Below are 22,500 nucleotides of genomic sequence, written 5' to 3'. Positions count from 1 at the left end.
AGTTTTCTATAATGAGTCTTGATACTACAGTGTTGTCGAGTGACTGTTAGTTTTCTATAATGAGTCTTGATACTACAGCGTTGTCGAGTGACTCTTGGTTTTCTATAATGAGTCTTGATACTACAGCGTTGTCGAGTGACTGTTAGTTTTCTATAATGAGTCTTGATACTACAGCGTTGTCGAGTGACTGTTAGTTTTCTATAATGAGTCTTGATACTACAGCGTTGTCCAGTGACTGTTAGGTTTCTATAATGAGTCTTGATACTACAGCGTTGTCCAGTGACTGTTAGGTTTCTATAATGAGTCTTGATACTACAGTGTTGTCCACTGACTGTTAGGTTTCTATAATGAGTCTTGATACTACAGCGTTGTCCAGTGACTGTTAGTTTTCTATAATGAGTCTTGACTGTTGTCCAGTGACTGTTAGTTTTCTATAATGAGTCTTGATACTACAGCGTTGTCCAGTGACTGTTAGTTTTCTATAATGAGTCTTGATACTACAGCGTTGTCGAGTGACTGTTAGTTTTCTATAATGAGTCTTGATACTACAGCGTTGTCCAGTGACTGTTAGTTTTCTATAATGAGTCTTGATACTACAGTGTTGTCGAGTGACTGTTAGTTTTCTATAATGAGTCTTGATACTACAGCGTTGTCGAGTGACTCTTGGTTTTCTATAATGAGTCTTGATACTACAGCGTTGTCGAGTGACTGTTAGTTTTCTATAATGAGTCTTGATACTACAGTGTTGTCGAGTGACTGTTAGTTTTCTATAATGAGTCTTGATACTACAGCGTTGTCCAGTGACTGTTAGGTTTCTATAATGAGTCTTGATACTACAGCGTTGTCCAGTGACTGTTAGTTTTCTATAATGAGTCTTGATACTACAGCGTTGTCCAGTGACTGTTAGTTTTCTATAATGAGTCTTGATACTACGGCGTTGTCGAGTGACTGTTAGTTTTCTATAATGAGTCTTGATACTACAGCGTTGTCGAGTGACTGTTAGTTTTCTATAATGAGTCTTGATACTACAGTGTTGTCGAGTGACTGTTAGTTTTCTATAATGAGTCTTGATACTACAGCGTTGTCGAGTGACTGTTAGGTTTCTATAATGAGTCTTGATACTACAGTGTTGTCGAGTGACTGTTAGTTTTCTATAATGAGTCTTGATACTACAGCGTTGTCGAGTGACTGTTAGTTTTCTATAATGAGTCTTGATACTACAGCGTTGTCGAGTGACTGTTAGTTTTCTATAATGAGTCTTGATACTACAGTGTTGTCGAGTGACTGTTAGTTTTCTATAATGAGTCTTGATACTACAGCGTTGTCCAGTGACTGTTAGGTTTCTATAATGAGTCTTGATACTACAGCGTTGTCGAGTGACTGTTAGTTTTCTATAATGAGTCTTGATACTACAGCGTTGTCCAGTGACTGTTAGTTTTCTATAATGAGTCTTGATACTACAGCGTTGTCCAGTGACTGTTAGTTTTCTATAATGAGTCTTGATACTACAGCGTTGTCGAGTGACTGTTAGTTTTCTATAATGAGTCTTGATACTACAGCGTTGTCGAGTGACTCTTAGTTTTCTATAATGAGTCTTGATACTACAGCGTTGTCGAGTGACTCTTAGTTTTCTATGAGTCTTGATACTACAGCGTTGTCGAGTGACTGTTAGTTTCTATAATGAGTCTTGATACTACAGCGTTGTCGAGTGACTGTTAGTTTCTATAATGAGTCTTGATACTACAGCGTTGTCGAGTGACTGTTAGTTTCTATAATGAGTCTTGATACTACAGCGTTGTCCAGTGACTGTTAGTTTTCTATTCCAGGATTCAGTAAGGAATGAGTTTATATTATACCATGGAATTAGCATTTATTGGAACAAATTAGGTGAAAATCTGTCCATGACTGGACACATGCTGTTACCGTAGCACTTTTCAATGCTGGATGCTGTATGGTTGTACACTAGAGGTTGTTCAATTGTAGACAATCTATTCAGTCCGTTCCGGTTATTATTATGAGCCGTTCTCCCCTCGGCAGCCTCCTGTGTTTGTATAGCAGCTGTGTTTCAGAAACTACGTGTTACTGAGGGGCCCAGGAGGAGCGTGAAGTCGCCCCCTAGACGCTGATCCTGGGTCAGTTCAGCAGTTCAGCAGTTTACCCCACTAATGGTTACGGTCAGGATTGGGGGATGGGAAGCTGATCCTAGATCTGTACCCATGGGAAACGTCACCCCAGAGAGAGGGGCCATATCCCTTTGACCCCAGAGTTTGGGAAAAGAGAGAAAAAGGAGGGACGAAAAGGATGAAAGAGGGAGAAATAAAGAGGGAGAATAGAGGGAGAAAGAGGGAGAGAAAGATGGAGACAAGAGGGAGAGAGGGAGGATTAACAAAGAGGGTAAAAGTGGTAGAAAAAGAGGTAGAAGAGGAAGAGAGAGGGATGAAAGGGGTAGAGCAGGGGATGAAAGGGGGAGGGAGGGGGATGAAAGAGGGAGAGAGAGTGATGAAAGAGGGAGAGAGGGGGTGAAAGAGAGAGAGAGAGGGATGAAAGGGGTAGAGAGGGGGATGAAAGAGGGATGAAAGGGGTAGAGAGGGGATGAAAGGGGTAGAGAGGGGATGAAAGAGGGAGAGAGAGGGATGAAAGGGGTAGATAGAGGGATGAAAGAGTGAGAGAGGGATGAAAGAGGGATGAAAGAGCGATGAAAGAGGGAGAGAGGGATGAAAGAGGGCCGAAAGAGGGAGGAAAGGGGTAGATAGAGGGATGAAAGAGGGAGAGAGAGGGATGAAAAACGTAGAGACAGGGATGAAAGAGGGAGAGAGAGGGATGAAAGGGGGAGAGAGAGGGATGAAAGAGTGAGAGAGAGAGGGAGAGAGGGGAAAGCGGGGGAAAAAGAGGGGAAAGCGGTTTAAAAAACTCTTCCTATAAGTGATGTGGACTAATGACATGATATTACTGAAAACATACAGATGTAGGCTCTTAATTTGAGCTAGTTTGCTACAGCATAAAAATCATCCCTCAGCAACAGAATATTTAAATTATTATTTGTATTAAAAGTAATGTAGGGGTTGATACATTTTTTGTTAGGGAAAATCACATCTGACGTCTTAAAGTGGAAATTACAAACTTAAGAAGCCATTTTAAACCTGAACCTGCACAAAAAATTTATCAGCAACAAAAGAGTGATCAAATTAAGACCCTACATCTGTACTGCAGATAATTCTCACATTGCTGTTTTCCGGTCCAACATATGGCAAACATATACAATTAATCTACTACGAGCTTATCAAGGCTGAATCCCAAATGATTCACAATGACAAAAGTATCCATGGGAACAAATGGATAAAAACATGGATGTGCTGGGAAAAAATTGTGTTGACAAAGAACTTGATTGTGTTATGAAACCAACCAGCCACTAACCCAAAGTGAATAAACTGAAGTTCCCCCTAGATCAAATAAAGTTACTATATTCTATTCTCCATTCCTAACCATTGTGCCCAAAAAGTTACACTTTCCAATACAATATTTTTTAGTTGTAAATATACAGGAGTCCTTTCTACTCTTTTACTTCAGGTAATAAAAATAAATAAATAAAAACTCACAATAAATCAAGGAAAGAGACATAACTTTGGAATGTTATTCTGCTGACCGGTAAACGTGCCCACGACAGTGTCCAGACAGTTGACTGATTAGAGAGAGGTCAGGGGTTAACGGTCAAGAGGTTAACATTCTGAAAATAGACTTGGATGGAGAAGCACTGAGACTGTTCAGGGTGACGCCTCTTATGTAACCCTGGTGACAAGAGAGAGGAATGTAACACCCTACCACCCCTTCTACTCTTGTTACTCCTACTCTTCTTCCTAGTCCTACTTTTGAATTAGATTTGACAAGATTAGATTTGATTTGACCAGATTAGATTTGACCAGATTAGATATGTGACCCCCTGACCAAGGCCCTTCTACACCGATTGCTTCTCTCTGAGATGTATTGAAGTTACACATAGGCTGTAGCTCAGGCCCTGAAGCAAGGATATGCATATTCTCGGTACCATTTGAAAGGAAACACTTTGAAGTTGTGGAAATGTGAATTAAATGTAGGAGAATGTAACACAATAGATCTGGTAGAAGAAAATACAAAGAAATAAACAACAGTTTTATTTTTTTAAAATTTTGCTATCTTTGAAATGCAACAGAAAGGTCCCACATCTAGCCATCACTCTGGTTGTAATTCCCATGGTGTCCACAAGATGGTATGTGCAAAGTTTCAGATGGATAACTTTGAAGTATGAGCAAACTACATGACATTTAGTGTGAAGTCACCCAGCTACATTTGGGCAAATCGTGAAGGAGACATTTACATTAACATGACATTTTTCTGCAAGAATATCGTCACATTTGTATACTTGGACTTTCATTTAGCTTTTCCAGTATTAGTAGCCATATTGTAAATTCAACATTTGCAAAACAACCAGTTTTCATAACTTCCTAATGCTCCATATTCTTATAATTTTTGTCCAAAAGGAAAAGGCTTGCTGTCGCACAAGGTTAGCAGCTACATTTTGCGACAGATACGGGTATTCCGGAAACTCCCATAAAGCCCAGCTCATTGGCTATCTAGCTAGCTTTGTTTGACCACGATTGGTGCTTATTTGACAAAGTTGCAATCGATCATGTGAAGACCGCCCGCGTCATTGGCGTGCCATGAAGGCGTCGTTCTCTGACCAAATTTGGTGTCCAATATGATATACCACATTCCTAATGATATAGTGAAGTCTGGTTACGTTCTAGGATCTCTGATATGGTGTTCTATAGGATATACCACATTCCTAAAGATATAGTGAAGTCTGGTTACGTTCTAGGATCTCTGATATGGTGTTCTATAGGATATACCACATTCCTAATGATATAGTGAAGTCTGGTTACGTTCTAGGATCTCTGAGGAATAAATATGAATATGATTTGACTGGTTGAAACAACGTTTAGGGTGAGATTTTCACAGATGCCTTTCTTTGCAAATTGAACAAGTGGAAATACAAAATCAAGCGTGTTATATGGACCTTTTTGGGATATGAGAAATTATTTTATCTAACAAAATGACACTTCATGTTATCTCTTTCTAGTATGGCCATAGAGTCTACACCTCCTCTCTAGTATGGCCATAGAGTCTACTCCTCCTCGCTAGTATGGCCATAGAGTCTACACCTCCTCTCTAGTATGGCCATAGAGTCTACTCCTCCTCGCTAGTATGGCCATAGAGTCTACACCTCCTCTCTAGTATGGCCATAGAGTCTACTCCTCCTCTCTAGTATGGCCATAGAGTCTACTCCTCCTCGCTAGTATGGCCATAGAGTCTACTCCTCCTCGCTAGTATGGCCATAGAGTCTACACCCTCCTCTCTAGTATGGCCATAGAGTCTACTCCTCCTCGCTAGTATGGCCATAGAGTCTACTCCTCCTCTAGTATAGTATGGCCATAGAGTCTACTCCTCCTCGCTAGTATGGCCATAGAGTCTACTCCTCCTCTCTAGTATGGCCATAGAGTCTACACCTCCTCTCTAGTATGGCCATAGAGTCTACTCCTCCTCTCTAGTATGGCCATAGAGTCTACACCTCCTCTAGTCCTCTCTAGTATGGCTAGTATGGCCATAGAGTCTACACCTCCTCTCTAGTATGGCCATAGAGTCTACTCCTCCTCTCTAGTATGGCCATAGAGTCTATTCCTCCTCTCTAGCATGGCCATAGAGTCTACACCTCCTCTCTAGTATGGCCATAGAGTCTACACCTCCTCTCTAGTATGACCATAGAGTCTACACCTCCTCTCTAGTATGGCTATAAAGTCTATTCCTCCTCTCTAGCATGGCCATAGAGTCTACACCTCCTCTCTAGTATGGCCATAGAGTCTACACCTCCTCTCTAGTATGGCCATAGAGTCTACTCCTCCTCTCTAGTATGGCCATAGAGTCTTACTCCTCCTCTCTAGTATGGCCATAGAGTCTACTCCTCCTCTCTAGTATGGCCATAGAGTCTACTCCTCCTCTCTAGTATGGCCATAGAGTCTACTCCTCCTCTCTAGTATGGCCATAGAGTCTACTCCTCCTCTCTAGTATGGCCATAGAGTCTACTCCTCCTCTCTAGTATGGCCATAGAGTCTACTCCTCCTCTCTAGTATGGCCATAGAGTCTACTCCTCCTCTCTAGTATGGCCATAGAGTCTACACCTCCTCTCTAGTATGGCCATAGAGTCTACACCTCCTCTCTAGTATGGCCATAGAGTCTACTCCTCCTCTCTAGTATGGCCATAGAGTCTACTCCTCCTCTCTAGTATGGCCATAGAGTCTACATAGAGTCTCCTCCTCTCTAGTATGGCCATAGAGTCTACACCTCCTCTCTAGTATGGCCATAGAGTCTACTCCTCCTCTCTAGTATGGCCATAGAGTCTATGGCCTCTCTAGTATGGCCATAGAGTCTACTCCTCCTCTCTAGTATGGCCATAGAGTCTACTCTTCCTTTCTAGTATGGCCATAGAGTCTACACCTCCTCTCTAGTATGGCCATAGAGTCTACACCTCCTCTCCAACATGGCCATAGAGTCTACTCCTCCTCTCTAGTATGGCCATAGAGTCTACTCTTCCTCTCTAGCATGGCCATAGAGTCTACTCCTCCTCTCTAGTATGGCCATAGAGTCTACTCCTCCTCTCTAGTATGGCCATAGAGTCTACTCCTCCTCTCTAGTATGGCCAGAGTCTACTCTTCCTCTCTAGTATGGCCATAGAGTCTACTCCTCCTCTCTAGTATGGCCATAGAGTCTACTCTTCCTCTCTAGTATGGCCATAGAGTCTACACTACTCCTCCTCTCTAGTATGGCCATAGAGTCTACACCTCCTCTCTAGTATGGCCATAGAGTCTACATGGCCTCCTCTCTAGTATGGCCATAGAGTCTACTCTTCCTCTCTAGTATGGCCATAGAGTCTACTCCTCCTCTCTAGTATGGCCATAGAGTCTACTCCTCCTCTCTTGTATGGCCATAGAGTCTACTCTTCCTCTCTAGTATGGCCATAGAGTCTACTACTCCTCTCTAGTATGGCCATAGAGTCTACTCCTCCTCTCTAGTATGGCCATAGAGTCTACTCTTCCTTTCTAGTATGGCCATAGAGTCTACACCTCCTCTCTAGTATGGCCATAGAGTCTACACCTCCTCTCCAACATGGCCATAGAGTCTACTCCTCCTCTCTAGTATGGCCATAGAGTTTACTCTTCCTCTCTAGTATGGCCATAGAGTCTACTCCTCCTCTCTAGTATGGCCATAGAGTCTACTCCTCCTCTCTAGTATGGCCATAGAGTCTACTCCTCCTCTCTAGTATGGCCATAGAGTCTACTCCTCCTCTCCAGTATGGCCATAGAGTCTACTCCTCCTCTCTAGTATGGCCATAGAGTCTACTCTTCCTTTCTAGTATGGCCATAGAGTCTACACCTCCTCTCTAGTATGGCCATAGAGTCTACACCTCCTCTCCAACATGGCCATAGAGTCTACTCCTCCTCTCTAGTATGGCCATAGAGTCTACTCTTCCTCTCTAGCATGGCCATAGAGTCTACTCCTCCTCTCTAGTATGGCCAGTATGGCCATAGTCTACTCCTCCTCTCTAGTATGGCCATAGAGTCTACTCCTCCTCTCTAGTATGGCCATAGAGTCTACTACTCCTCTATAGTATGGCCATAGAGTCTACCCCTCCTCTCTAGTATGGCCATAGAGTCTACTACTCCTCTCTAGTATGGCCATAGAGTCTACACCTCCTCTCTAGTATGGCCATAGAGTCTACACCTCCTCTCCAACATGGCCATAGAGTCTACTCCTCCTCTCTAGTATGGCCATAGAGTCTACTCCTCCTCTCTAGCATGGCCATAGAGTCTACTCCTCCTCTCTAGTATGGCCATAGAGTCTACTCTTCCTCTCTAGTATGGCCATAGAGTCTACTACTCCTCTCTAGTATGGCCATAGAGTCTACTACTCCTCTATAGTATGGCCATAGAGTCTACTCCTCCTCTCTAGTATGGCCATAGAGTCTACTCTCCTAGTATGGCCATAGAGTCTACACCTCCTCTCTAGTATGGCCATAGAGTCTACACCTCCTCTCTAGTATGGCCATAGAGTCTACACCTCCTCTCTAGTATGGCCATAGAGTCTACTCCTCCTCTCTAGTATGGCCATAGAGTCTACTCTTCCTCTCTAGCATGGCCATAGAGTCTACTCCTCCTCTCTAGTATGGCCATAGAGTCTACTCTTCCTCTCTAGTATGGCCATAGAGTCTACACCTCCTCTCTAGTATGGCCATAGAGTCTACTCCTCCTCTCCAAGTATGGCCATAGAGTCTACTCCTCCTCTCTAGTATGGCCATAGAGTCTACTCTTCCTTTCTAGTATGGCCATAGAGTCTACACCTCCTCTCTAGTATGGCCATAGAGTCTACACCTCCTCTCCAACATGGCCATAGAGTCTACTCCTCCTCTCTAGTATGGCCATAGAGTCTACTCTTCCTCTCTAGCATGGCCATAGAGTCTACTCCTCCTCTCTAGTATGGCCATAGAGTCTACTCTTCCTCTCTAGTATGGCCATAGAGTCTACTACTCCTCTCTAGTATGGCCATAGAGTCTACTCCTCCTCTCCTCTCTAGTATGGCCATAGAGTCTACTCCTCCTCCCATCTCTCTAGTATGGCCATAGTCTTCCTTTCTAGTATGGCCATAGAGTCTACTCCTCCTCTCTAGTATGGCCATAGAGTCTACACCTCCTCTCCAACATGGCCATAGAGTCTACTCCTCCTCTCTAGTATGGCCATAGAGTCTACTCCTCCTCTCTAGTATGGCCATAGAGTCTACTCCTCCTCTCTAGTATGGCCATAGAGTCTACTCCTCCTCTCTAGTATGGCCATAGAGTCTACTCCTCCTCTCTAGTATGGCCATAGAGTCTACTACTCCTCTCTAGTATGGCCATAGAGTCTACCCCCTCCTCTCTAGCATGGCCATAGAGTCTACTACCTCCTCTCTAGTATGGCCATAGAGTCTACACCTCCTAGTATGGCCATAGAGTCTAGTATGGCCATAGAGTCTACACCTCCTCTCTAGTATGGCCATAGAGTCTATTCCTCCTCTCTAGTATGGCCATAGAGTCTACACCTCCTCTCTAGTATGGCCATAGAGTCTACCTCCTCTCTAGCATGGCCATAGAGTCTACCTCCTCTCTAGTATGGCCATAGAGTCTACTCCTCCTCTCTAGTATGGCCATAGAGTCTATTCCTCCTCTCTAGCATGGCCATAGAGTCTACACCTCCTCTCTAGTATGGCCATAGAGTCTACACCTCCTCTCTAGTATGGCTATAAAGTCTATTCCTCCTCTCTAGCATGGCCATAGAGTCTACACCTCCTCTCTAGTATGGCCATAGAGTCTACACCTCCTCTCTAGTATGGCCATAGAGTTTACTCCTCCTCTCTAGTATGGCCATAGAGTCTACTCCTCCTCTCTAGTATGGCCATAGAGTCTACTCTTCCTCTCTAGTATGGCCATAGAGTCTACTACTCCTCTCTAGTATGGCCATAGAGTCTACACCTCCTCTCTAGTATGGCCATAGAGTCTACACCTCCTCTCTAGTATGGCCATAGAGTCTACTCCTCCTCTCTAGTATGGCCATAGAGTTTACTCCTCCTCTCTAGTATGGCCATAGAGTCTACTCCTCCTCTCTAGTATGGCCATAGAGTCTACACCTCCTCTCTAGTATGGCCATAGAGTCTACACCTCCTCTCTAGTATGGCCATAGAGTCTACTCCTCCTCTCCAACATGGCCATAGAGTCTACTCCTCCTCTCTAGTATGGCCATAGAGTCTACTCTTCTTTTCTAGTATGGTCATAGAGTCTACACCTCCTCTCTAGTATGGCCATAGAGTCTACACCTCCTCTCCAACATGGCCATAGAGTCTACTCCTCCTCTCTAGTATGGCCATAGAGTCTACTCTTCCTCTCTAGCATGGCCATAGAGTCTACTCCTCCTCTATAGTATGGCCATAGAGTTTACTCCTCCTCTCTAGTATGGCCATAGAGTTTACTCCTCCTCTCTAGTATGGCCATAGAGTCTACTCCTCCTCTCTAGTATGGCCATAGAGTCTACTCTTCCTCTCTAGTATGGCCATAGAGTCTACACCTCCTCTCTAGTATGGCCATAGAGTCTACACCTCCTCTCTAGTATGGCCATAGAGTTTACTCCTCCTCTCTAGTATGGCCATAGAGTCTACTCCTCCTCTCTAGTATGGCCATAGAGTCTACTCCTCCTCTCTAGTATGGCCATAGAGTCTACTCCTCCTCTCCAACATGGCCATAGAGTCTACTCCTCCTCTCTAGTATGGCCATAGAGTCTACACCTCCTCTCTAGTATGGCCATAGAGTCTACTCCTCCTCTCTAGTATGGCCATAGAGTCTACACCTCCTCTCTAGTATGGCTATAGGGTCTATTCCTCCTCTCTAGCATGGCCATAGAGTCTACACCTCCTCTCTAGTATGGCCATAGAGTCTACACCTCCTCTCTAGTATGGCCATAGAGTCTACACCTCCTCTCTAGTATGGCCATAGAGTCTACTCCTCCTCTCTAGTATGGCCATAGAGTCTACACCTCCTCTCTAGCATGGCCATAGCGTCTACACCTCCTGTCTAGTATGGCCATAGAGTCTACACCTCCTCTCTAGCATGGCCATAGAGTCTACTCCTCCTCTCTAGTATGGCCATAGAGTCTACTTCCCCTTTATAGTGTTGACATATACTGTAGTATTTATTCCTCACTTGTAAAGCTCTCGGGACTTCCATCTCATATTCCATAACATATTTCTGTCTTTTAGCATGGCCATATATGAACTACTACCCCTTCCTCTGTACTTCTAGGGACGCTGATTATGAGGACGAGGTCCTTCTCCTCCAGATTCAAACCCCAATTGAGCAATGAAGAGCTTTATTATCTGGAGATAGACCAGCCTCATATCTCTGTCCTTCCTTTCTGGCATGGCCACAGAGTCCCAGACCTATCAGTTCTGTACCTCTGGGGATGCTGATGTTGAAGTCCAGGTCCCTCTTCTCCAGATGGTAGCAGGCCACATCCTGCAACCGGGCTCTCTCCAGCTCAGACAGGCTCTGGATGGGTACTGGCTGCAAACGGACACTCTGGCCCAACATGGTCGCCCACGTATGGTCACCCTGGAGGAGAGAGAAAAAGAAAAAGATAGTGTTAAATGTGTAAAATATATACATATAAAACCTTTGTTCATGCAAGTTTGTCTCATTGAGATAGACATATTTTTTGTTCAGAGTAATAGAGAGAGAGTAATAGAGAGAGAGAGTTCAGAGTAAAGAGTAATAGAGAGAGAGAGAGAGAGAGAGAGAGAGAGAGAGAGGAGAAGCGAAGATGAGTGATTAAAGGAGTAGATGGAGATGGAAGAGGAGTGGAGGGAGAGAGAGAGAGAGAGGAGAAGCGAAGATGAGTGATTAAAGGAGTAGATGGAGATGGAAGAGGAGTGGAGGGAGAGAGAGAGAGAGAGGAGAAGTGAAGATGAGTGATTAAAGGAGTAGATGGAGATGGAAGAGGAGTGGAGGGAGAGAGAGAGAGAGGAGAAGTGAAGATGAGTGATTAAAGGAGTAGATGGAGATGGAAGAGGAGTGGAGGGAGAGAGAGAGAGAGGAGAAGTGAAGATGAGTGATTAAAGGAGTAGATGGAGATGGAAGAGGAGTGGAGGGAGAGAGAGAGAGAGGAGAAGTGAAGATGAGTGATTAAAGGAGTAGATGGAGATGGAAGAGGAGTGGAGGGAGAGAGAGAGAGAGAGGAGAAGTGAAGATGAGTGATTAAAGGAGTAGATGGAGATGGAAGAGGAGTGGAGGGAGAGAGAGAGAGAGAGAGGAGAAGTGAAGATGAGTGATTAAAGGAGTAGATGGAGATGGAAGAGGAGTGGAGGGAGAGAGAGAGAGAGAGGAGAAGTGAAGATGAGTGATTAAAGGAGTAGATGGAGATGGAAGAGGAGTGGAGGGAGAGAGAGAGAGAGGAGAAGTGAAGATGAGTGATTAAAGGAGTAGATGGAGATGGAAGAGGAGTGGAGGGAGAGAGAGAGAGAGAGGAGAAGCGAAGATGAGTGATTAAAGGAGTAGATGGAGATGGAAGAGGAGTGGAGGGAGAGAGAGAGAGAGAGAGAAGTGAAGATGAGTGATTAAAGGAGTAGATGGAGATGGAAGAGGAGTGGAGGGAGAGAGAGAGAGAGAGGAGAAGTGAAGATGAGTGATTAAAGGAGTAGATGGAGATGGAAGAGGAGTGGAGGGAGAGAGAGAGAGAGGAGAAGTGAAGATGAGTGATTAAAGGAGTAGATGGAGATGGAAGAGGAGTGGAGGGAGAGAGAGAGAGAGAGGAGAAGTGAAGATGAGTGATTAAAGGAGTAGATGGAGATGGAAGAGGAGTGGAGGGAGAGAGAGAGAGAGAGAGGAGAAGTGAAGATGAGTGATTAAAGGAGTAGATGGAGATGGAAGAGGAGTGGAGGGAGAGAGAGGAAAAGAGATGAGTTGCATATGATAAGGTCACCATAAAAAAAAGAATGTCAGAGAAAGAAAAAGAAAAAGGCAAATCGATAGTCTCAATACTAAAGGAGCTCAGCCCTCTCCTGTACTCCCTGTTCACCCACGACTACGTGGCCACGCACGCCTCCAACTCAATCATCAAGTTGGCAGACGACACAACAGTAGTGGTCTTGATTACCAACAATGACGAGACAGCCTACAGGGAGGAGGTGAGGGCACTCCGAGTGTGGTGTCAGGAAAACAGGAAAACAACCTCCCATTCAACGTCAACAAAACAAAGGAGATGATCGTGGACTTCAGGAAACAGCAGAGGGAGCAGCCCCCTATCCACATCGATGGGACGGCAGTGGAGAAGGTGGAACGTTTTAACTTCCTCGGTGTACACATCACAGACAAACTGAAATGGTCCACCCAACAGTGCCTCTTCAACCTCAGGAGGCTGAAGAAATGTGTCACCCAAAACCCTGACAAACCTTTACAGATGCACAATCGAGAGCATCCTGTCGGGCTATCACAGCCTGGTATGGCAACTGCTCCGCCCTCAACCGTACGGCTCTCCAGAGGGTGGTGAGGTCTACACAACGCATCACCGGGGGCCAACTACCTGCCCTCTACCTACAGACACCTACAGCACCCGATGTCACAGGAAGGCCAAAAAAATAATCAGGACAAGAAGCACCCGAGCCTCTGTCTGTTCCCACCGCTACCATAAAGAAGGTGAGGTCAGTATAGGTGCAACAAAGCTGGGACCGAGGGACTGAAAAACAGCTTTAATCTCAAGGCCATCAGACTGCTGAACAGCCATCAGTAACTCAGAGAGGCTGCTGCCAACATGGAGACCCAATCACTGGCCACTTGCCTACATGGAGACCCAATCACTGGCCACTTGCCTACATGGAGACCCAATCACTGGCCACTTGCCTACATGGAGACCCAATCACTGGCCACTTGCATACATGGAGACCCAATCACTGGCCACTTGCCTACATGGAGACCCAATCACTGGCCACTTGCCTACATGGAGACCCAATCACTGGCCACTTGCCACATGGAGACCACTGGCCACTGCCTACATGGAGACCCAATCACTGGCCACTTGCCTACATGGAGACCCAATCACTGGCCACTTGCCTACATGGAGACCCAATCACTGGCCACTTTAATAAATTGATCACTTTTCACTTTATACAATGCCACTCTAAATAATGCCACTGTTATAATGTTTACATATCTTACACTACTCATATCACATGTATATACTGTATTTTGTACCATCTATTGCACCTTGCCTATGGCGCTCGGCCATCGCTCATCCATATACTTATATGTACATATTCTCATTCACCCCTTTAGATTTGTGTGTAATAGGTTGTTGTTGGGGAGTTGTTAGATTACTTGATATTACTGCACTGTCGGGAACTAGAAGCACAAGCATTTCGCTACACTCGCAATAACATCTGCTAACCATGTGTATGTGACAAATAAAATGTGATTTGATTTGATCCCAAATATTATTTTTTATCCACAACCCACATGGAATATACGACTACGTAATGAACAGAAAACCATAAAAGGTTTATTTTGACGGTTGTCATCATTGCTGACTGCCACCCATCTGTACTATTATCCAACCATCAAATCGCCGTGGAATAGGATATACTGTAGATATATTGTACATCCAAAATGGCACCCTATTCCTCAAGTAGGGGGTAAGTTCCGTTTTTTCGTAGGGTGCGTTCCTAAATTCACTCTGGCCATCTACTCCTATCTCGGAGTACTCTCGTCTGAGCGTGCAGGAGCGAACTCTCAACACCTGTTGAATATGGTCGGTGTCAGTAAGAGCGAACTCTCAACACCTGTTGAATATGGTCGGTGTCAGTAAGAGCGAACTCTCAACACCTGTTGAATATGGTCGGTGTCAGTAAGAGCGAACTCTCAACACTTGTTGAATATGGTCGGTGTCAGTAAGAGTGAACTCTCAACACCTGTTGAATATGGTCGGTGTCAGTAAGAGTGAACTCTCAACACCTGTTGAATATGGTCGGTGTCAGTAAGAGTGAACTCTCAACACCTGTTGAATATGGTCGGTGTCAGTAAGAGTGAACTCTCAACACCTGTTGAATATGGCCGGTGTCAGTAAGAGCGAACTCTCAACACCTGTTGAACAACACCTGTAATATGGTCGTAAGTGTCAGAGTGAACTCTCAACACCTGTTGAATATGGTCGGTGTCAGTAAGAGTGAACTCTCAACACCTGTTGAATATGGCCGGTGTCAGTAAGAGTGAACTCTCAACACCTGTTGAATATGGTCGGTGTCAGTAAGAGTGAACTCTCAACACCTGTTGAATATGGTCGGTGTCAGTAAGAGCGAACTCTCAACACCTGTTGAATATGGTCGGTGTCAGTAAGAGTGAACTCTCAACACCTGTTGAATATGGTCGGTGTCAGTAAGAGTGAACTCTCAACACCTGTTGAATATGGTCGGTGTCAGTAAGAGTGAACTCTCAACACCTGTTGAATATGGTCGGTGTCAGTAAGAGTGAACTCTCAACACCTGTTGAATATGGTCGGTGTCAGTAAGAGCGAACTCTCAACACCTGTTGAATATGGTCGGTGTCAGTAAGAGCGAACTCTCAACACCTGTTGAATATGGTCGGTGTCAGTAAGAGTGAACTCTCAACACCTGTTGAATATGGTCGGTGTCAGTAAGAGTGAACTCTCAACACCTGTTGAATATGGTCGGTATCAGTGAAAGTCGGCAAAAAAGTGTAATTAAATTGTTGCCAGCAGCACAGTTACAGTCACCAAGGCACTGGATAACATGTAAACAGCCCATCTAGCTGGCGAGAAAAAGGGTCAGAGTGAGGTTTTCTCTCATTTATGTCTGGAAGTAGCTAGCAAGCTAGCCAACATTAGCCAGTTAGCTTGGGTGCTTGACTGCTGTTGTCAGGTCAGAGCACTCGGATCAACCCTACTCCTCAGCCAGTGTCTAGTGTGCGCTCTGAATTTCTGAAAGGAAAATCTGAAAACTCTCTGAATGTACTTACGGCCCAGAGCGCACTCTTTGGTTTAGACAGAGGACAAACTTCTTTTTGAACGCTGAAGGCTATGTCTGGGGGATAAATGTCAGGTCATTCTCAGTGTGGAGAAGAGAATAAGAGAGGTCACAACCGGAAGACTCTCCCCCTTCAAGGCCCTCTCCCCCTGGGTTCACACTGGACCCACAAGGCTTCGGGAATATTTAAAGTACGTTCCAAATGGCTTCATATTCCCTATATAGTGTACACTACTTTTGACCCGGTCCCATAAGGCTCTAGTCAAACGTAGTGCACTATATAGGGAATAGGGTGCCATTTGAGAAGTGGACTCCGCAGGTCTTAGAACAGACGCATGAAAGCATGACGTTTTAATGTGCTATGATATTGTTGTGGGAATACAGTCGCAGTGTTCAGACCCCTTTACTTTTCCCACATCTTGTTATGTTACAGCCTTATTCTAAAATGGATTAAATAAAAAATATTTCCTCAGACATCTACACACATTTCCCCACAATGACAATGCAAAAACAGGTTTTTAGATTTAAAAAAGAATGTATAACAAATAAAATAAAACTTAAATATCTTATTTACATATATATATATATATATATATTTACATACATATAGTATTCAGAACCTTTGCTATGAGATTGTCAGAGCAAAAACCAAGCCATGAGGTCGAAGGAATTGTCCGTAGAGCTCCGAGACAGGATCGTGTCGAGGCACAGATCTGGGGAAGGGCACCAAAACATTTCAGCAGCATTGAAAGTCCCCAAGAACACAGTGGCCTCCAACATTCTTAAATGGAAGAAGTTTGGAACCCCCAAGACTCTTCCTAGAGCTGTCCACCAGGCCAAACTGAGCAATCGGGGAAGAAGGGCCTTGGTCAGGGAGGTGACCAAGAATCCAATAGAGTTCCTCTGTGGAGATGGGAGAAACTTCCAGAAGGACAACCAACTCTGCAGCACTCCACCAATCAGGCCTTTATGGTAGAGTGACCAGACGGAAGCCACTCCTCAGTAAAAGGCACAAGACAGCCCACTTGGAGTTTGGCAAAGGGCACCTAAAGACTCTCAGACCATGAGAAACAAGATTCTCTGGTCTGGTGAAACCAAGATTGAACTCTTTGGCATGAATGCCAAGGAGGAAACCGTCTGGAGGAAACCTGGCACCATCCCTATGGTGAAGCATGGTGGTGGCAGCAAGGGGATGTTTTTCAGAGGCAGGGAGTGGGAGACTAGTCAGGATTGAGGCAAAGATGAATGGAGCAAAGAACAGAGATCCTTGATGAAAACATGCTCCAGAGCACTCAGGATCTCAGACTGGGGCGAAGATTCACCTTCCAACAGGACAACAACCCTAAGCACACAGCCAAGACAACTCAGGACAAGTCTCTGAATGTCCTTGAGTTGCCCAGTTAGAGCCCGGACTTGAACCCGATCAAACATCTCTGGAGAGACCTGGAATTATCTCCCCATCCAATGCTCCCCATCCAACCTGACAGAGCTTGAGAGGATTAGCAGAGAAAATGGGAGAATCTCTCCAAATACAGGTGTGCCAAGCTTGTAGAGTCATACAAAAGAAGACTCGGGGCTGTAATCACTGCCAAAGGTGCTTCAACAAAGTACTCAGAGTAAAGGGTCTGAATACTTATGTAAATGTGATATTTCAGTTTGAATTTTTTCATAAATTAGCTGAAATTCAGAGAAAAAAAATGTTTTCTTTGTCATTATTGGGTATTGTGTGTAGATTGACTGAAAAAACTATTTCATCATTTTTAGAATTAGGCTGTAACCTAAAAAAAAGTCAAGGGGTCTGAATACTTTCCGAAGGCACTGTATGCTGGCCTGGTACCCGATCTGGTTGTTCTCTTGCCAGCTCTATTGATTTCAATATCAAGCCAAACATCACAGTTCCATAAGGAGTTGGGAAGAGAGCCAAAACAAACTGGTACCCAGGACGATGCTATTATAGGATCAGAATCAACTGGTCTAGATCATCAGACTAACTAATGCTGTTCTAGAATCAGAATCAACTGGTCTAGATCATCAGAGTAACTAATGCTGTTCTAGAATCAGAATCAACTGGTCTAGATCATCAGAGTAACTAATGCTGTTCTAGGATCAGAATCAACTGGTCTTGATCATCAGAGTAACCAATGCTGTTCTAGAATCAGAATCAACTGGTCTAGATAATGAGAGTAACTAATGCTGTTCTAGAATCAGAATCAACTGGTCTAGATCATCAGAGTAACTAATGCTGTTCTAGAATCAGAATCAACTGGTCTAGATCATCAGAGTAACTAATGCTGTTCTAGAATCAGAATCAACTGGTCTAAATCATCAGAGTAACTAATGCTGTTCTAGAATCAGAATCAACTGGTCTAGATCATCAGAGTAACTAACGCTGTTCTAGAATCAGAATCAACTGGTCTAAATCATCAGAGTAACTAATGCTGTTCTAGAATCAGAATCAACTGGTCTAGATCATCAGAGTAACTAATGCTGTTCTAGAATCAGAATCAACTGGTCTAGATCATCAGAGTAACTAATGCTGTTCTAGAATCAGAATCAACTGAATCAGAGTAACTAATGCTGTTCTAGAATCAGAATCAACTGGTCGAGAGTAACTAATCATTGGTCGAGATCATTAGAGTAACTAATGTGTCTATGAATCAACTGGTCGAGATCATCAGAGTAACTAATGCTGTTCTAGAATCAGAATCAACTGGTCTAGAACATTGGGCTGGGGGGGTGTGATTGGGTGGGGGGTTGGGTGTGATTGGGTGGAGGGGGGTTACGTGTGTGTGTCAGGATTCTGGAACCATTGTTAGAAGGTTGTATACTTTCTCATGATGATATGGTTCTGTTCTATTGCAAGTATAAACCATTATTAGTGTTAGGTGAACCGATGAATCCTCGTATGCTTGACTGACGGGATATGAATCATTTCATTTCCATTGTTACCAGGCTGTTCCGTTTATTTTTTCTCCATTTCGTTAATTTTCCTTGTTTGTCATGTCAGCACCGAAACAGCTTTCCACTGGAGTCATCACCACTCTATCTGCCTGACTGGGCCGGGAGTCAAAGGTCAGAGGTCGTCACACATGTCATGTGACGGTATGCGGTATGTTGAGCCCTTTTTTACATTCAGCATCACTCCATCAAGGGAAACACAGTATTCGCTCTGACAGATATCTACATATACTGCAGGAGGTTCTGTATCCCTGGAGGAAAATCAGATTTGATGTAAATATAAACGTTTTGAGAACACAAGTTACTCACGGTATGTGGTACATTGAGCATAGGGACAGGGGAAGTTTGGCTGCCTTGGGGTAAGTGGGTGAAGGAGTCTTGTGACAGTGGGTGAAGGTGTCCTGTGACAGTGGGTGAAGGAGACCTGTGACAGTGGGCGAAGGTGTCCTGTGACAGTGGGTGAAGGTGTCCTGTGACAGTGGGTGAAGGTGTCCTGTGACAGTGGGTGATGGTGTCCTGTGACAGTGGGCGAAGGAGTCCTGTGACAGTGGGTGAAGGTGTCTTGTGACAGTGGGTGAAGATGTCGTGTGACAGTGGGTGAAGGTGTCCTGTGACCGTGGGTGAAGGTGTCGTGTGACAGTGGGTGAAGGTGTCCTGTGACAGTGGGTGAAGGAGTCCTGTGACAGTGGGTGAAGGAGTCCTGTGACCGTGGGTGAAGGTGTCGTGTGACAGTGGGTGAAGATGCTAATAGGTCAAAGTTTAATTTATGGAATGGGGGTGTGGTATATTGTATACCTTAAATGTAGGCCTACATTCTGATTTACAGTTGAAGTCGGAAGTTTACATACAAATAGGTTAAAACTTGTTTTTCAACCAATCCACAAGAATCTTGTTAAAAAAACGGCAAATTCTTTCCAACAATTGTTGGCAGATTATTTCATTTATATATATAGTTCACTTTTTTACCTTTATTTAACTAGGCAAGTCTGTTAAGAACAAATTCTGACTCCATGTCATCAGATGAGACCTTGTGTGTCTCCTCCACACTGTCATAGCCTCTCTTTATATAGCCCAGACTCCATGTCATCAGATGAGACCTTGTGTGTCTCCTCCACACTGTCATAGCCTCTCTTTATATAGCCCAGACTCCATGTCATCAGATAAGACCTTGTGTGTCTCTCCACACTCTCATAGCCTCTCTTTATATAGCCCAGACTCCATGTCATCAGATGAGACCTTGTGTGTCTCCTCCACACTGTCATAACCTCTCTTTATATAGCCCAGACTCCATGTCATCAGATGAGACCTTGTGTGTCTCCTCCACACTGTCATAGCCTCTCTTTATATAGCCCAGACTCCATGTCATCAGATGAGACCTTGTGTGTCTCCTCCACACTGTCATAACCTCTCTTTATATAGCCCAGACTCCATGTCATCAGATAAGACCTTGTGTGTCTCTGCTACTCTCTCATAACCTCTCTTTATATAGCCCAGACTCCATGTCATCAGATGAGACCTTGTGTGTCTCCTCCACACTGTCATAGCCTGTCTTTATAGCCTCTCCATGTCATTTATATAGCCCAGACTCCATGTCATCAGATAAGACCTTGTGTGTCTCCTCCACACTGTCATAGCCTCTCTTTATATAGCCCAGACTCCATGTCATCAGATAAGACCTTGTGTGTCTCCTCCACACTGTCATAGCCTCTCTTTATATAGCCCAGACTCCATGTCATCAGATAAGACCTTGTGTGTCTCCTCCACACTGTCATAGCCTCTCTTTATATAGCCCAGACTCCATGTCATCAGATGAGACCTTGTGTGTCTCCTCCACACTGTCATAGCCTCTCTTTATATAGCCCAGACTCCATGTCATCAGATGAGACCTTGTGTGTCTCCTCCACACTGTCATAGCCTCTCTTTATATAGCCCAGACTCCATGTCATCAGATAAGACCTTGTGTGTCTCTGCTACTCTCTCATAACCTCTCTCTTTATATAGCCCAGACTCCATGTCATCAGATAGACCTTGTGTGTCTCCTCCACACTCTCATAACCTCTCTTTATATAGCCCAGACTCCATGTCATCAGATGAGACCTTGTGTGTCTCCTCCACACTGTCATAGCCTCTCTTTATATAGCCCAGACTCCATGTCATCAGATAAGACCTTGTGTGTCTCTGCTACACTCTCATAACCTCTCTTGTCATATAGCCCAGACTCCATGTCATCAGATGAGACCTTGTGTGTCTCCTCCACACTGTCATAGCCTCTCTTTATATAGCCCAGACTCCATGTCATCAGATGAGACCTTGTGTGTCTCCTCCACACTGTCATAGCCTCTCTTTATATAGCCCAGACTCCATGTCATCAGATAAGACCTTGTGTGTCTCTGCTACTCTCTCATAGCCTCTCTTTATATAGCCCAGACTCCATGTCATCAGATAAGACCTTGTGTGTCTCCTCCACACTGTCATAGCCTCTCTTTATATAGCCCAGACTCCATGTCATCAGATAAGACCTTGTGTGTCTCCTCCACACTGTCATAACCTCTCTTTATATAGCCCAGACTCCATGTCATCAGATAAGACCTTGTGTGTCTCTGCTACTCTCTCATAACCTCTCTTTATATAGCCCAGACTCCATGTCATCAGATGAGACCTTGTGTGTCTCCTCCACACTGTCATAACCTCTCTTTATATAGCCCAGACTCCATGTCATCAGATAAGACCTTGTGTGTCTCCTCCACACTGTCATAGCCTCTCTTTATATAGCCCAGACTCCATGTCATCAGATAAGACCTTGTGTGTCTCCTCCACACTGTCATAACCTCTCTTTATATAGCCCAGACTCCATGTCATCAGATGAGACCTTGTGTGTCTCCTCCACACTGTCATAACCTCTCTTTATATAGCCCAGACTCCATGTCATCAGATAAGACCTTGTGTGTCTCTCCACTACTCTCTCATAACCTCTCTTTATATAGCCCAGACTCCATGTCATCAGATAAGACCTTGTGTGTCTCCTCCACACTGTCATAGCCTCTCTTTATATAGCCCAGACTCCATGTCATCAGATAAGACCTTGTGTGTCTCCTCCACACTGTCATAACCTCTCTTTATATAGCCCAGACTCCATGTCATCAGATAAGACCTTGTGTGTCTCCTCCACACTGTCATAACCTCTCTTTATATAGCCCAGACTCCATGTCATCAGATAAGACCTTGTGTGTCTCCTCCACACTGTCATAACCTCCTTTATATACTGTCATCAGACCTCTCTTTCATAACCTATATAGCCCAGACTCCATGTCATCAGATAAGACCTTGTGTGTCTCCTCCACACTGTCATAACCTCTCTTTATATAGCCCAGACTCCATGTCATCAGATAAGACCTTGTGTGTCTCCTCCACACTGTCATAACCTCTCTTTATACAGCTCAGACTCCATGTCATCAGATAAGACCTTGTGTGTCTCCTCCACACTGTACATATACATTTTATTTTTGTCAATGTGCCTCTTCGGTGTCATTCAGTCTATTTTTTAAAATCTCTTTCTGCAGCTCAAATGAATTTCTTCCCTTCTCTCACTTCCTTGGCAACAGGAACAACAGCAACAGTAACTTCCTTAACAACAGAACCCTGAACAGCTTCTAACCACAAGCCATAAGACTGCTAAATAGTTAGTTAAATAGTTAACCAAATAGCTACCCGGACTATCTGCATTGACCCTTTTAGCACTAACATTTTTGACTCATCACATACTGTACTCTGCTGCTACTGTTTAATATCCTCACTTTATTCCTAATTATATGTACATACAGTATCTACCTCAATTACCCAGTACCCCTGCACATTGACTCGGTACTGGAACCCCGTGTATATAGCCAAGTTATCGTTATTTGTTAT

General features: G+C 44.3%; 1 protein-coding gene across 1 annotated transcript in view; it reads right to left on the bottom strand.

Annotated features, from left to right (window-relative positions):
- Positions 1–22,500, bottom strand: part of LOC112236602 (Rho GTPase activating protein 36) — a 153,195-nt gene that overhangs the window by 56,925 nt on the left and 73,770 nt on the right. Inside the window, exon 2 of the mRNA XM_042329323.1 lies at positions 11,062–11,218. Within this exon, the coding sequence (XP_042185257.1) occupies positions 11,062–11,218 (157 nt within the window). The remainder of the gene's footprint in view (positions 1–11,061; positions 11,219–22,500) is intronic.

Source organism: Oncorhynchus tshawytscha, linkage group LG10 (genome assembly GCF_018296145.1).
Source record: "Oncorhynchus tshawytscha isolate Ot180627B linkage group LG10, Otsh_v2.0, whole genome shotgun sequence".
NCBI classification, from domain to species: Eukaryota; Metazoa; Chordata; class Actinopteri; order Salmoniformes; family Salmonidae; genus Oncorhynchus; species Oncorhynchus tshawytscha.
This window is presented reverse-complemented; position numbering and strand designations above follow the sequence as displayed.